Genomic DNA, 17,373 nt, shown 5'->3' on the forward strand with positions numbered 1-17,373 from the left:
AAAAAAATTGGAAAAAAATTGATTTAGCCCAACGACCCAATTACGCTCGGATAATCCCGATCAATCCGATCAATCGCGAAATTCATCCAGAAAGTGCACCAACTATGAAGAAACAAGTTTCCATGAAGCGTTTGTATGAACTCGAAATGAGATAAGTTGAGGGTGACTCTGGATATTTAACTGACGGTTGAGGTCTAGGTGGTCGGTAGAGGGATAAGAAGAGTGGATGATAGTTGTACGTGAGAGACAGAATGATGGTATGTATAAACTAACTAGATAGAAGGAGCCCGGCACATTGCCGTTAACGAGTTCGACACGGACGACGAGCTAACTCCCTGGAAACTGCCTCGAGTGGATTGGCTACGGTATACGCGCTCCACAGTCACTATGTATCCTTTCTATATGCCGTTACATATCAGCATGTACTGTATATAAAACCCTTCGGTATTTTCTATCTCTCCCTCGTGCGCCGGTCACCAGGTATACTGTGTACATACTTGGGGGTGCTTTAAAAAGTTTTCTGGCGAAAAACTTTCGACTCGTTTTTTCCACAGAAGTTTTTAATTGATTTTGTTTACCGTCTGGTTCATAAACTCGTGCTTTTTATTTTCCAGAGGTAAAAAAAAAAAATTAAAAATTCCTGCTCCGGTCATTTCGCTGGGATTAGGACTGGGGGAGGGCAAGAGTTGTTGATGTTTCGGAGATTTAATTGTGCAGTCAAATAATTCTTGTTTTAAATAAGTGAATAATTGATTCTTTAAATATTTTCTCTTCCAAACATTTTTAAGACGTCGGGTATTCGAGCAGCAAAATCATTAAACCCGAGAAATAATTCTAATTTCAAAAATTCTGGAAAATATAATCTTGAATTTCGCTGAAGGGCAAATGGCAATGAAAGTCGTGAAAAATTACCAAACGAAATTACCCTTAAAACTGAACTTGCAAATGATATTCTTCAACATAATGATCTATCCTCCCTCCACAAAATTCCCTATCATTTTACTACCAACATAATCCACGAGAAGTTAATTCTTCACATTAGAAGGAACGTCTGTGTCGATTAGAAATGCCACGTTCCCTCACCTGACCCGTCCAGTTTAAATTCCCAAACCTTACACTTACCCCCACGTGTCCTCCCACCGAAAAATCCCTTCACCAGTGTAGCCCTCCCCCCCATCCCTGAAAAATCTACGTCACCAATGAATGGAAAAAAATAAAGCCCATAGAATACAAATGGTGAAATAGGTAAAGTGGAATTACGCAAGGTGAAAGTCGCCTCGACCTCAGGCGAGAACGGTTTGCCCTTCCCGGTTTATAGTTATATATCTCTCATGTACTGCCTCTCAGTTTAACTTGTACGACTTGGCAAGAGACTCTCTGTGCCTCGACCTATGCCTACTGCCTCTGCAGACTCCGATGTAATACAAGATTTTTTTTTTATTTTTTTTTTATTCAGTGTATTTGTATTGGTGCACGTTGAGATATGTCCCGAGGGGAAGAAGTGAGATGGAGGAAGCTGCTATAACAAAACCGGTTCTTGGGACTGTGGCGTGTCTAATCACGGCGCTTGTAGAGCGAACGCCTCTGCGTCAGGACTCTTGGCTTGTATGTCAGACGGCATATAAAATAAGAAGGCGAGATTTAGGGGGAGGGGGAAGGAGGAAAGAGGAGGAGGAGGGTATATCGTCTTTCGTCGTAACAATGTTCGGTCGTTACACGCCCCCGCAACGAATTTTTCACCGAGCTTCAATTCCCCGGAGTCATCTCACGTTATGCGGGTCAATTTATTTCTCTTTTGCTCTATTTTTTTGCCAGGGGAATGCGTGTCTTATTGGATTGGAATTGAATACATAGCATTCCATGGTAGATTTGGATACCGGGGAATATGGGGGGTAATAAATTTTCGGGAAGAGATTGAAAATTTTTATGACATTGCAGATCTGTCATTGAAAATTTACATTTTTTTCTTCACAATTTTTTTTGTGGAATGGAATTCAATGGAATCGTAAAATTATTAACCGTGAAGTTTCAATCGTTTCCGGACTGGGAAGTATGAATTTATAAAATTTTAGATGTAAAGGTGGGGGGGAAAAGGTTTTATTGAGAAATAGAAATTGGAGAATTGAGAAAGTGTTGGATTTTAATCCGGAAAAATTTTGAATTTCAATGAGAATTCCATCTGGTTGAAAATAAATTCTTGTCGTCAAACTGTCTCAAAAAGAAAACCGTCATTAACGAAAAATAACATTATCTTAATCTCAGAAACAACAGGGGCATAACAGATAGACCTGAATGAAATTGTCTCATTTCACTGGTGACGATAATCCAAACTTGGGAATGAATTTCACTGTCTTCGGATTAAAATCTGCAAGTTAATCCTCTTATACCGTATCCACCGGTCTCATCAACGATCTGATAACACCCCAGTCGATCGCATTAACCAATTAATCCGGCCTTCGGTGAAAAACAAAGGCTTTTTATTCTTATCCGTACGTTCACATATCGTGTATAACAAGTCTCTCCAGCTCGTGGTGAATTCCAAGCTGTAAAAAATTGGCAAAAAGGGAGGATGAGGTGGTGGATACGTTGTGTGTAAGACGGAATAACATTGAGACTGTATTTGTGAGAAAACGTGACGCACGTTCAGCAGGTACGATCGGGTACCTGTCTGGACGGGGTACCGGTTTAACGTTTGCCAGGTATAAGAAACCCAGTTGTCTTGGTCTCCCTCTACGTCGTGTGAAGCCCATGGGAACCGGTCTTCTCATACAACCAGTGTGTATACTTGGCGAAGGAGAAAACCGGTCCCTCGGGGAGTTGTTTCTCGCAGATCACACGGTGTGTCTTTTCGGTGAATCGTTTTTCGCCGATTTCAGTCGATAATTTTTCAAAAATGCAGCCATTAAGGGCGCATCGGTGGAGGCACCTTGAGGGTCAGTTTCAAAACTCTCGTCTGCCGTTGGATAGTCTATTTTTTCACAAATTTTGGATAATGACTTTCTAGGACATAAAGCGTAAACCCCAAATGCCTCTTCAAACAATGGAAATGATGAAAGAGCCGAAAAAAAAACGACTAAACTCAGTTAAAATTCCCTCTTTCCGTGAATGAAAAATTTTTGCGTCTCCCCAATGTCACAAAAGAAGACTGTCCGCCCCCAGCTCAGCAACAAAAAAAATCTCCAGCAGATCTGTTTCAAACGTATTAAAGGGCCGTTCCACGATGAAAAAAGGCCATTGAATGCTAAATAATTTGACTCGCTCCCAACTTTTATCTCTGAATAACGTTCACATCTATTGAATAAAGAACGAAGGGAGAAAGGGTTAGCAAAAGTAAAGAACCCTCGACAAGAGTAAAATAAAAAAAAAAACAAACTTCAAGTACTTTTGGACTCATTATAAAAATCCTTTTGGAACGCCCGTACCTTTGAATCACGCTATTTTTCCATTACTTTCTTCAAATGAAAATTGCAATGAAATGGTCGTTTTTATCCCCCCCCCGTCCCTCCACCATTCTCCCCTTCCTCGTTCACCGACTTCTTCTCATCGCGATCCCGGGGTTTCCTCTCTTTTCTTCGGCTTCTACGAACTCAATTACCCCCGATTATAGCCAGAGTTGCGTAATTTTCTCTGATCATTATCCAACAACATAAATTATGTCGTTAAGCCTCGAGATGCCACTGAGGGATCATTAACTCGGTTGTACATTCCCATTTTCATTGAAATCATCATTGAAGAAGGCATCGATTGTCATTAATGCTTTCATAATTTGATTTAAAAAATTCAAATGCCTCTTTCTTTTCAAGGTTCATACTTCTATCTTCCCCCCTCTCCCTTCATCCCCAACATTGCCATTCCCTTTCAAGCAGCTCACATCTTCCGTATATCCAAGAAGTCGTTATAGTCATTATAAATAAACTGTTGGGTCTATAATTAGAGAGGCCTGACCGTTGCTGTTTCAAATACACTTCTGCCAGGTAAGTCGTTTGCGTTTTTTTTTTTTTTCGTCATCGAGGAATGCTCTCAATGCCGCTGAATTCAACAGTCCCTTTCCGTATTTTTTTGATGTGTCAAAGGGGTTCATTAATCGGTGCCAGTATCACGCACTTATAATTTTTTGATGGACAATTTACGAATTGAGGCTCTCACTTAGCTGAAATTTCAAGAATTTCGCTACCGGAAATTCAAAATTTTCTGGGTGAATCAGTGGATGTGGTAAATTTACATTTATCTTCCTCCTAATTTTCGTTGAAACTTTAAATGACATTTTTTTTTCAAATGGAATTCAAACGAGAAAAGAAAACAACGGCAATCCGCTAGATCTGGGGTGAGATAATCCTTGACCTTACCACTTCCTTTATAAACCACTCCAAGTGGCTGTCGGGTATGCGCTGGATATTGAACCAAGATGGAAACAATGAGGAGACCTACTCGTGTAACCCGATAAGGGTGTTGGTACGGGCGGTGGCTAGCGCACCCCGTGGCGAGTCAAATTGCGATGAAATCACGCAGGCTTCATTCTCAACTTCCCGCCCACCTTGCCTTACCCTCCTCGGGGACCCACCGCCCTTCCCGCACCCCTCACTATCCGTTCATCGAGTGCCGTAAATTCTCCAGGGAATTTCGGTGATTAAACTGGTACGGTCTAAAACCCTTCGACGAAATTTCCAACTCTGAGATTCAAACTCATAAGTACCGCTTCACACTGAGAACAATTTTAATGGTAATTTCAATTACTAGAAATTTTTTAAAGGGACACATCCCTGATACCGCACTCATTAAATTCCGATCGTAATGCTGAGTCACGCTATGATATTTTTGGGAAGTTTTGTCACAATATCGAGGGAGTAATCGTAATATTTGTAGGGTTGATAAGACAGGAATTAGAGTGTATTGAAGTGATTATTGTGGTATTCCAAAGATTCCTGTGAGATTTTGATTTTTTTAGAAATTATTTATCCACAGATATCATTTTTCGGAATTTATCTGCATAATTATTCAAGAACTTTCATCTCCACTTGCACTAGATCGGGGTTAAATCTACAAGTCTTCATGTTTTAGAGGCGAATACTTATGATCAATCGTAGATAAATTATTCAGAAAATACAGCCACTTTCTTATTCACATGAATATTCCCACGAATTAGTCATTCAAATGATTAAAAAACCATTAAAAACTGGGCTTTTAAAATTCCTTCCAATTAAAAAAATGTTCTCCAATGATTTTCGGCATTTTAAAACTAAAATCGTGATGAAATGTTCAATAATTTAGGGCCAAATGGGTTTTTCATGTTCATGGTGTTGCACAGATCCACAATATTCAGTAAAAGTTTTCCTCCAATTAAAATTATATCTAAAAATCGTCACCACTGTTGAATGAATTCTCGAAAATGCTTCAATTATCGAGTGTCTTTATTTTTAAATTCTCGACAAACATTCAAATGAATGAGTTTATTGTGTCTACCGAAGATATGACAATCTCAGCAGCAACGAGACGAATAATATTGGACTTTAAACCCCATCGCAAAACCGAAAAGAACAGAAAATCCACTTTCCCCGATTCCCCATCAGTCTGAAGTGTTATGGAATCGGTAGAAAATATGATCCCCGGGGATGCTGTGACCCTCGCACATGTGTGAAATGGAGATTATCGATTCGATCCTCTGTTTTTTTTTTAAAGGAGAATAAAGTGCGAAGACAGGGGAGGAATAAAAATGCCCGAGATTCCATGGAGACACTCTGACCTATTCAGAATAGCCTGAACTCTCGTACTGGCAATCTGTCATTGGAAGGAGTCGTTATCCGAGGGCCACGAGTGAAACAAATGTTCGAGTGACGGAAAGAGGGGAAGAAAAAAATCCACTGAAAAACAGGGAAAATATATCAAGAGGGAAATGAAAATGTTTCAATCGTGAAGCGTTTGCCGTACGTGCTCTTGACGCACGACAAGAGATTTTCGTTTTTTTACGACGAGAACGAATTTTGTGGGGAGAAAAAACAATTCCCTTCAATTTTAATTATAACTTAGAAAAATTGCGGAATACAAAAGAAGAGTCAAATTCAATATCTAATATTTGAACCTTAAAAACAGTCTTTTCTAAGTTTAAAAATAAAAATAAAATCAAAATGCTTCGCGGAAAATCTAAAACTGTTGAAACCGAAAAAGAAAAAAAATTCGGAGACTAAAAAATCATGATTGTTTCTCTATCTTTGAATTGTCAAATCTGCAAGCATTCAAAAACAGTCAATAACAGTTGACAATAGTCTCCACATATTTTTCTTTATCTCTCCATAAAACTTTTCGATAAAAAAAATGGGGAAATGCCAGCAGGTTAGATACACACTGGTTATTTATACGTTATCCGAAAGAATCCGGTTACGACTTTATAGTTCCGCATTAGAGCTCTCAGACGACACATTATCGACTTTACTGTTGGTTCACGGTCGATCGTAAATCCGCATTTACTCCGCTTACACAGTTTATCGTTGTATATAGGGTGAAAAACATAATAATGTAATACGTAGAGGAGAGGGCAAAGTTCTATTGAAATAACACGGATAATTTTATTCGCATTTATTCAGAGTGTTATCCCGAAACTCATGCATTAAGACCAACTTTTAATCTCCAAGTTGTTTTTATACGAAATGTTTTCTTCTTTACTATTGAAAAACCGGTTTTACGGGTTTTTCGCACGACGGGAATGTTTTTCATGCGGATTAACGCGTGTACGAAGAGTGGATATTAATTCGCAATTTTAATTTCTACGTGAGTGAGTCATTCTGGATAATTTGTAAAAAGAAATATTAATTTTTCCTTGTATTTTTCATTATCTGAATTAACGAACAAGTAATTAATCGAGAAATATATATTACGAAATTGGGCCATTCAAAAAATGACAATGCAGAATACATAATCAAAAATATTTCTCATCTCCAGGAGTACGTATACGCTAACTTTGCCAGTAACCGCAAAATGCTCGGGGAATGTTTTCAACTCGGTAAATAGTTCGACGTCGAAATTCAAAACTTCCATCCCCCTCCCCCCGACCCCCATTTCCCTTTCGTGAGTCAAGTAATGTGGACAGGTTCAACATACTACAAATGCCTCGACTCTTATTCTGAGAGTGAAAAAAAAAAACTTATAAAAATGGGAGGACACTCTTCGGAATTGTTTAACGACACATTTAGCCGTCCTTTCTGCGCAGAAACTATTTCGATAAACGTCAGGTGCTTGAATGAGTTTTCCCCGGTTGTCGTCTCTCTTCTCTCCCCCCCTCTCTGTCCCACCAACCCTGTCCTGACCCTCAGCACCTCCTCCACCCGTCGTTATTGTTCTCGAGAGCTCTTCCCCAGCTTCTACCCCCGGCTGGGGTTATCGACCGGCCATACCCGGAAGCTCGTGAAAAAACTTTTTCCCCATTGGCAAATGAAAATCCGTAAAAACATAAACACAGAGTAAAAAAAATATGGTATAAATAAAAATGTTTAAATTAACGTTGAATTTTCCAGATATCGTGGAGGGCATGAAAATTCAATGGACTTTGTATTCAAATTTTTTTATCTCCATTCTATGCATCGAATTTTCTCGGAAAAATTTTTTAATTAAGTAAAAACTTTTTTCTGAATGAAGAGAACTGAATTTACATTTGATTGAGTGATAATGGAAATACTGGTGTGCTGACGAGTGATTTTCAACACTAGATATTCCATTAAAATCCCCGGAAATTACACGAGCACCAGAAATTTTCACCGAAGTGGTGGAAAATGTATCATAATTTTTATTGGATATTGTTCACCATTCAGAGGGGGAAATTCACCAAAAATTATCAACTACCTCCATCCATCTCTGTTCGTCTATCTCTCTCCGTGTATTTTGTCTGCAAATTGACTAACCGAACGATAATTTATAATTCGTTTTCACGATGTATATAAGGGAAAACGCGCGTTAAAAGTACGCGTGGGTCGTTGATTCGCAGACGTCGAGGCGGGAATGTATCGCGCAGGCCGAGACCTCGGGGGCGGGCAGGAATAACCGGCTTTCCTGCACCCCCCCTCCCCCACCCACCCACCCACCAGTATTTTATGCACGCTTCACTTGAGTATACATTGAAATCAGGTCGATCAAAGTGAGGGAAATAAATATTATCAAGCGTTAAATCCCATTATTTCATTATCTCACCGAGTAATAAATGATACGTATAAATTAATCGATAAATGTATATCTGTTACGAACAAAGACGAGGTCGTTAACGTGCCGATCTCTCGAGATTCGCCTACCCTGGGACCCGGATGTACGAAAATAGATACTTTAAGACCCAGTGTGTTTATTCGTGCAACAAACTCTTGAAATGAGATGAATTTTTGGCGATTATCCAGAGCTACTGCTGCATCACGCGTTGAATACACGAGAGCCAATCTCACGTTTCGTTGATGTATAGTTATCTCCCACTGAGAGTGACCTCCATACGTAATAACTCGTGGCGTTCGTCATCAGTTGAGACTGAGAAAAGCCACCTGTGTAAATTTACAACTATTTTTCAAGACCAATTAACTGGACTTTTTACTTCACCCAGAGAGCTACCTTTCCCGCGCCAATCTTATTATACTTGAATATTATTAATGCTCTTTGGAATATGTTAATTTCTTTGAGACTAATGGAACTGAAATTCCAAATTCAATGGAATCGAAAAATTCCATATCAAGTAGAAGAAGTTAAATACCTATCACCCGAAATTTTCAAGTGCATTACACAGTTAAAAAAAAAACCACAAAATCACATCTCAAAAATGACCTCAGTGTAATTCTCCTGCTTCCGATAACTCACATTCATCCTATCCCCCCCGCCCTACACCAGAAAAAAACTTTGGTTGGATAAAGTGAATGAAAAATGAGGCAAGTTCTCAAGGAGTTTCAGAGGGTAAAAGTTGTCGGAAAGTTTTTCACAACGATAGCGCTTCGCTAGTCCGGGCTTCCGAGGACTTTCAATCTCGTCCAACTTTTCCCCCGTTTCCCTGAAAGCGCGGACAGATAAAAAAAAACACACTGAACAAAAAAAAAAAGAATTTCAATGGAGAAATATAAATGGCAGAGGGAAACCTGTCGAAATGTCTCGTCCACCTGTCCCAGGGGAAAGGGAGATATAAAGAAAACAAGCGTCGTGTGTCTGTACACCTGCGGCCCTCGTTCGTTTATTCCAACGAATCCCTCAAATTGCTTATCCCCAACCTGCCTGAAGACCCCTCGCGCACCAAAACACTTCCATCAATTTGTTAAAGCCCCTCGTCATGGCCCTAATGACTCTAATCGTCATTCACAAACATCCAGAGACATGTGGCTGGCACATAACTGAGGTTTCCCTAGCTCTAGATTAGATGCTCCACCCCTGGAAACCCAGCGATTAGCTTTCCATTGACTCCAATGGGGGTTTATGCAATCGGGAAATTCCATCAGACCCAGTACACCAAAGGGATCGATAATCTCGAGTAAGTTCAACACTCTCGGAGAACCGTAAAGTTCGAGATAAGGAAACAGATATTAACGTATTCGCAAGTAGCACATACGTGTCTTCGTCATTCTCTGGTACCCGAAAACTTCGATGTCACCTGCACATCATAAATGTCACAGGCTCCCATCGATTATCGACATATTGTTGCTGATATTTCAATAGAAAAATTCTCCAAATTTTATAATCATTTATTCACGCTAAATCTTCATCCAAATTTAAATGTTTTATGTTCCACATAAAACACAAACATAAAATGGTGAGAATGAAAAAGGGAAAAGTTGTGGAAAAGCAATTTTTGTGGATTCAGGTACACGCCTCCGGAAAAAATTACGGAATAATATTTTTCCACGAAACAAAATCTAGCAATTTACAACTCATCCCTACGCATTCATGCGACTCCTCAACCAAAACAAAATTGATATTTCTTTCGCCCGAAAAGAAGGTAAAAGTGAGCAGTCAACCTCGGGGCATTAAACTTTCACGATAACGACACGGCAAACGTTTTCGTACTCTGCCGCAGTTGGAATGAAAAAAAGTTTGAAAAAAAAAATAAAAATAAGTTGGGAAGGGAGGGAATGAGACGTGCGCGCGAACTACTCCGACGAGCAAACTTTACGCGTACAGTTTGCCAACGATAATTATCCGAGTTTCTACAAGTTTGTGGCGCAAGGGAAGCGACTGTGTTTATGGGAGACGCGGCCAGTGAGCTGGGGGGGCCGACTACAGTCAGTCCTCCAACTCCATAGTTATTGTTTTCCTTGTATCTTTCTAGTTTTGTGCACAACGGTAGAAACATTTTAGGAAGTATGATATAACGAGCGATATCTTCCACTCCGTATGGCGGTGGTTTATTAAGAGGTTTACTTGGGTAGTTTATATTTTTCTTGTGATGTCGGTCTGTAATTTTAGTGGCGAATATGCCTTAAGTACTTCCATTCCCCTATTTAAGTAAATTGCTGACATTTTTCAATTGCAAAACTATTTTCTTACAGTTTTAAGCAAAAGAATCAGCATAAATTTCTCTAATTAACACACGAAAACCAATATTCAATGGGAATCGTATCTTTTGCGTATCGTTTTTGGAATTTGAGGGCGAAATGTGAAGGTAAAAAATTTTACACAATTTTGTCACAAGACTATCCTCTCCTTTTTGTGCAAAAAAAATGCACTTCCTCGGTGAATTTTCAATCGTCAAGGGATTAACGTCAAAACGTGTCATCTGACACAGGAATTTATATTTAAAGCGGGGGAGGGGGCGTCAAAACCGATGACGAAGTTGAATAAAATAAGAACCACGAAGAGAGCATAAAAAAAGGAAAGGAAGAAGACACGAGGAGACGAGAAATTATGCCGACAACAGGAGACTTCAAAGAACTTGACTCTTTCCCTCTCGCGTTCTGTCTACTTTATTGCCCAAGAAGATGAGGAAAAAGAGATGAACGAAGGGAATAACTGGAAAATGTCGCATGTGAAGTACAACCGCACGACTTCGTGACTATTTTCACTAGTCAAGATGGAAAATTCTCCTGCGTTTGTCAATTTTAGAAGATTATTTTTAATCCACTATAAAATATTTTCCAACCTCAGTGTGTCACGTGATGCATTTCACCCAAAGGAGACCAAAAAATTGCCAGAGCCCCTGGGAAGTATAGTTTTACGCCCCTTTGCCACTTACGAGTGTTGGCCTAATGCCAGATTTTATTTCCACCATGTTTCGGCTTCTAGGTCGCGCCAACTCGGGATATATTCGCTCCTTTGCCCCATGGCAAAAGAAAGGGGAGCGGATTCAACAGATTTCAAGACAATTTGGACCAACGAAGTCAGTGAAAAGAGGCGAAAAAAAAAAAAATTGAGACAAAAGGGCAATTTTTTTTTAATTGAATGAGTTTTAGGAGGTACAAAGAATTGCTTCTCTGACTCAACTTTACGTCGACTCCTCTCTTTTATCCATTTTTTTTTTCCACTAGAGTTTAGAGGGACGATGATAAAAGGAAGAAATAGAGGAGCGAGACGAAGTCTTTTGTTTGTTGAGACCGGTTTGCAGTTCCTCGAACCATTTATTCCGGCTGGCGCTTTCGTGCTTCTTTTCTCTTTCTTGGCCTACAAGCCCGTCTTCTCATCTTATACAAGTTCCACTGCCGACTCCTCCTCCCCGTCGTATTCCCCCGCTTTTTTGCAACATTTTTTTTTCCCCCTTCATGATGGCTCGTTTGCCGTCTCGTGGCAAAAGTAAAGGAAGAAAGGTGGAGAAAAAAATAAAGGAGAGAAGGAGGGAAAATAGAAGACAAACTACGAGTTGGAATATAATGGTGAAACCGGATGGTCCGGTTCATGAATGAAACTCACGCGTGGCTTTCAAAACACAACGATATGGAGATTTTTGATGATCGGTGACCTCAGCCATGAAAAAATCAAATGCATGAAGAACATTCATTAATCAAGTCGAGAAGTTCGAATTGATGTATATAAACGCGGAGAGAGGATTAGAATTTTGTTAGCCGTTGAATTTAAATTATGAAAAAAAGAAAAAAAAAACAGCTCATGATAAATATTTTCCCTGTCTGTCACTGCACGTGAATTGAGTATTATTTAAATATTGAACCTACGAATTGATGAATATGTAACATTCATCGCTTCATTTTGATTAAATAAACTATCTGTCCGCCAATAATAAAGAATTCAATTAAAATACAGAAAAGAGTTGGTCGATTTTTGTCGAAAAATCTATTGAGACGAACGAAAAAATGTATCAGTCCTAAATGCCATTCAATCATAACTTTTTTCGGTGTAAAAAAACCTAGGATAAAAATATTGACATTAATTACTCTCCTTTCATGTTCCGCCCGAATGGATTTTCAGAAAAAAAGTCGATCTATGAGGCGGAAGTGAACATACAAGGGGTGGGATGAAACGTATCGTGAATCACATGACGCCCTATCGGAAATCGAATAAACCGCTATTGGGGAGACGATAACGATTAATAGCTGCCATTCACTGCATCCCGTACTATTTTCATCGCTCATCAATGTTTTTTCTTCAATATTTCGCATTACATGGACAATTAACCCTCTTTTTTTATTATTAGTTCGGGCGAAATTAACCCACGTTTGCGTTTAAAATAGTTGACATGCTGTCAACACATGTCCACCGATTCCCCTACACTTACAAGAATTTGGAATATGCCCCAGAATTATTTCCTTCTTTAGTATAAATGAAATTTCAATTTGCCTAAATTAACATACCGCCAAGGTGAGGAATTGTTTTTGAACCTTCCTCTTCGTGCCGTAAGCATTTCAAATACCCCATTACATCGGAATAATCATTTTAAAATTAAAAAAAAATGAATCACTTACCTTTTTCAGTCTGCGGAGGAACCAGTGCTTGAGCTGCTGTTAAAGCGACGTTTCCCGGTCGTCCACGAGGTCTCCTTCCGACTCGTGGCTGCAACAGATTTCCATCAATTAATTCACTCCATCTATCAGGTCCCCGAAAAACTCCCCAGCTCCCCCTCCCACCCCCCTCAAAATAAAAAGACAACATCTCTAGTATTTTTCATGTCCCACATTTTGTCAACTCCATTAAAGCCACAATTTCCCCTCTCACCGAGCAACATGACTCGCGAAATTCCGAAATGCTTCCACAAGTACTTCCCTATCCCCTGGCATTCGTCTCTGTCAGCCCATTTTTACTCTTTCCCTTCCACCAAACCCCTCTCGTCCATTCTCCTCATTGCCATCGCCGTCACGGCGCGGAGTCAGATAATCGCAAAGTCAGTCCCGCGCAGCAGTGTCTCGCCTCTTTGTTGCTGCTCGTAAAAGGATACCCCATTGCATATACAATCGTCCCGTGTCTCATACATACAAAATTCCACCCGAGCAAGCGTGTACAAACGTTTCCCCCAGTTTTGCATGTGCATGTACGTCTAAAAACTCCCCTTTCCCTCATACCGATCGTCCTACCCTTTGCCGCTCGACTCCTACCACCACCATGACAACGACACTCGGGGCTTTGTTCGACTCGTGCATTTATTAGCGCAGATAAACGGGACGCCGAGAGCGTGCAAGAGACGACCGGGATAAATAAACTCAAGTAGGGAAGCAGATGAGAGTGAGAGAGAGAGAGAGAGACAGAGAGATGGAGGGGGAGACGGTGTTGTATGTATAGAGTAATGCGATACCGCGACTGAGGAAAATAACAGGAATAAAAAATAAAAAAACATAAATGATAATGCGCACTGCATTCCACGTGGCGTAGAAATACATGGAGGGGGTTTCTCAAAACTATGACATTTCAAAACAACAGTACTATTGATTAATAGTTGTGCAGAAAAAAAAACAAAAAAGAGGACTGATGTATTCGTGAAATTTGCATGGGAATTAATGGCGCGGTATTTTTTTTTTATATTCTCGTTATTTTGAACGAAATGGAGAGGCTTTCATCCCCCACCTCGGTAATCCGGGGATGGATAAATTGGTAGGGGTGAATTTCAGATGCGTCTCTATCTGGATTTTATTGCAAATTGGGGTTAAAGTCGATTGGCCGAGTGCCAAGGTGTTCTCCTCACTGTTTTCCCTCTCTCGGTATTTGTCTATCCTTTAGCTGTGCGATGACTACTGTCGTTTCAGGACTGCGTCACATTCCACCGGTTACATCCAGATAGTATTTTGCATTCATACTGAATACAAACGCAATAATAACATAATTGGAGATATGGTAATACATGAGCTCGACTTTTTCACTGACTGCTATTTTGAGATGGATTTTTTTTTCAATCGATTGATCCAATTAATTTTCCTTTTCTGTGTTATGCCAAAGAGGGAGGTGAAAAAATTAGGGGCGAGCTTCTCACGACAGGGTAAATATTTAAATTCAACTTCAGACTTTAACCTTTCGACGTTTATTGAATCAGGCGGGGGATTTAGCTGGTGTGGGCTCTGAATAATTTCACAAGAGTCTGTGAGGGCACAAGCGCTGGGCACATGGGAGATGAAAATACCGAGAAAATCAAAGGACTAGGATTTATGAGGGCGAAGGGAAGTATGAGACGTAGCTGGGCAAGATGATGGAGGAATATTGACTCCCGTGTGAGAATTAATATTGACATGTGGGGGAAGGGGGACATTGTGACAATTTCAATAGTTATCAATGCACAATGACATCTTCAGATGTATTTTTTTTTTGTGAAGAATAATTTTGGAATGTATTCCTGAGTGGGGTTATAAGTGGTTTAAAATTATCGGTTATTTTAGAGACGATTGCGTGGGAAAGAATGTGTCTAATTTTGCTACAAAATTTCGTATATTTTTTTCGCGCAGGGACCTTCGTGGAAGATTAATTTTGGAACACGAGTGGCGGGTATTTATCCGATTATTTCTTGCGCTTGGATTTGTGCAGTTTAGAGTGCACTGGTTCAACATGAAAAATAAAATAAAAATAAAAATGACAAAACATCATTAAAATCTGAACGACACAAATAAGTCCCGAAATCAATAAAAAGCAAGAACTAATAAATTCCCCTTCAAAATATAAATGGGCCATCCCACAGCGTTATTTATCTCCTCACCCCTGAAAATCCTAGAATATCCATAGACCCCCCCTGTTCGAACAATTCCCCATGATTTCCCCGGTAAAACCATAGCGAATGTAAAAATAAAAATCACCGAACAAATGTCACATTCTCTTTTGCTGCCTTCAATCGCTCGTAACTGTCATCCAAAGGGGGGTAGATATCTCCCGGATCGATTGAACCGGGTTATCCGAGTGTCGCACGACGGCAATTCAATATTTTCCCCCTTACCACCCCATCACCAACGCAAACCCATACACCGAAAATTCCTCTTGCACGCCATGATGGCTAGTCACATCCCCAGCAATGTTGGTGCCCACCACTCACTCGTGTTTTCCCTTTTTATTCGCTGCCATGTGTGCACAGTCCGGCAAATGAAACGGTGCACAAGTGAAGGAAAAAAAAAAGAAATAAATACAATAACAAAAAGATCAGCAAGATAGAGAGGCAAAAAAAAACGAAACTGAAGAATGAGCGTTGAAGTGGGCGTGATTGGTGCTTAACGCGCTTCAACTTACTTTCGTTTTCTCTCAGTCCCACTCAATTCACAACTCCTCGTCCTTAATATTTTTTAAACTAATAATGGGCCTCCCCCTCTGAATTTTATCCGTGGAGGGTCAACGAGGGTCAGCCGTCACTTATTCTCATCTATCTGTGTCTCTATACGTTGGTGATTATGATGCACCACACTATCGAGAAAAAAAAAATATACATGTATATATATATCACCAGTGATATCCGGCTCTTGGACACTTGTCACACTTGTTAAATGCCCTCCCAGTGGCCCGTTCCATCACCAATGAACAATTAAAACCCACCAATTGTCCCAAATCTGCCAAACACAATCGACAAATCAAATCATCACGTCTCCAAGCTCATCGCAATAATTTTCACCACATTCGATAAAAAAAAAAAATAACCGGGAGTACACCTCGGTGTGCAGGAGCCAGCGGAGTTATCGATCCGACGAATGGGAGAAAAAAAAACAAAATAATTGCACAGAGACACTGATCCTCTGTCCTGAAACGCGACTTTGTGGATGAGACAGAGGGAAATAAAAGAGGGTAGACACAGCCATTCATGAGCCCCCGGAAAATCACGAGGATATCGATTCCCCCCCTCCTCCGCCGGCCCCCTGAGAGCTTGGACGCGTGCGGATCAACGGGAATGAATATAACCTCCCCCTCAAGAACAGTAAAATTGAAAAAAAAAAAAAAATCCCGAGAGGAAAGAGCCACCCGGACAAATACGCACCACTTGAATTCGTGAATTTGTTTATTTGTCCTTAATCAGCCGTATCACAGACACTAATCACGTTTGATATATTTCCCCCCAATAAAATGCGATTATCATTGAATATCGCACATATTTCCCTCTCCCGTAAATCACGAAAAACCAAAATATATATCAAACTTGAAAAATATCTCCCCACAATATCCTCAATATCGACAATATGCGTTTAAAACTGTGCGTTATCTCCTGATATCTTCATTGAAAACTGGTAACACTCCGCAATTGTTAAAACTTCGCTGGGACGTGAACTGCGATACGCGCGGGCCGCAGTGCTGCCGTCTACTGGGACTGTGGGAGGCTCGAGGGCACCCGCTTCTCTCCACCACCACCACCACCACCACCACCTCCAACTTCCCTCCCCACCCCCTCGCAATCGACTTACACAAACGCAATGAGCGAGAATATAAAAGCCCCCTCTCACCCCCTCCCGCTCCCTCGTCCTCACCACCACCGCCGCCACTTGCCAACTCCAAACGCCACGCCGATGACCCCCGCGCGCGCACACACTTTGCGATGTCGGCGCGACGATATCCCTCCACTCCTCGCGGTCTGTTTTTTTTTTTTTTTATTGTTCCTCTTCTCTCCCTCCGTCGTCCCTCCCCACCGACCCCCGCCCAACTATCGTGAAGCACCCCACTGGGCCGCATACACAACCTCTTCTCTCGTGTTCCATTTCCCTCTTTGTCTAACCGTTAACGTAGACGCACCTCACACACACATGGAAATTTCGTGTTCCTGGGTAGAGCCAATACACATACACACACATGGATAACCGATCCCATGAAACCGCGCGCATCACGCGAACGATAATATTGCGAATTCGAGGAGGCTGATGCATAACCCGATAGCAATGCAGTTTTGGGGCTTTCAAAGGGGGGTGGGGGAGGAGGGCAGTTTTCGTGAGGTGAGGGCTTTATTTTTGTTTGATAATCATGGGGATTAAGGGACTCAAGGATTTTCGATTTTTCTTTTTATGGTGAGGAAAAAAGATATTAACGAATCTTCAGGGGAAC

General features: G+C 40.6%; 1 protein-coding gene across 3 annotated transcripts in view; it reads right to left on the reverse strand.

The window, feature by feature from the left end:
• Window positions 1-17,373, reverse strand: part of LOC135168598 (probable JmjC domain-containing histone demethylation protein 2C) — a 97,723-nt gene that overhangs the window by 50,722 nt on the left and 29,628 nt on the right. For all 3 annotated transcript variants that reach the window (XM_064132970.1, XM_064132969.1, XM_064132968.1), the window contains exon 7: window positions 12,855-12,942. In XM_064132970.1, coding sequence (XP_063989040.1) covers window positions 12,855-12,942 — 88 coding nt within the window. The remainder of the gene's footprint in view (window positions 1-12,854; window positions 12,943-17,373) is intronic.

Source organism: Diachasmimorpha longicaudata, chromosome 13, assembly GCF_034640455.1.
Source record: "Diachasmimorpha longicaudata isolate KC_UGA_2023 chromosome 13, iyDiaLong2, whole genome shotgun sequence".
NCBI lineage: Eukaryota > Metazoa > Arthropoda > Insecta > Hymenoptera > Braconidae > Diachasmimorpha > Diachasmimorpha longicaudata.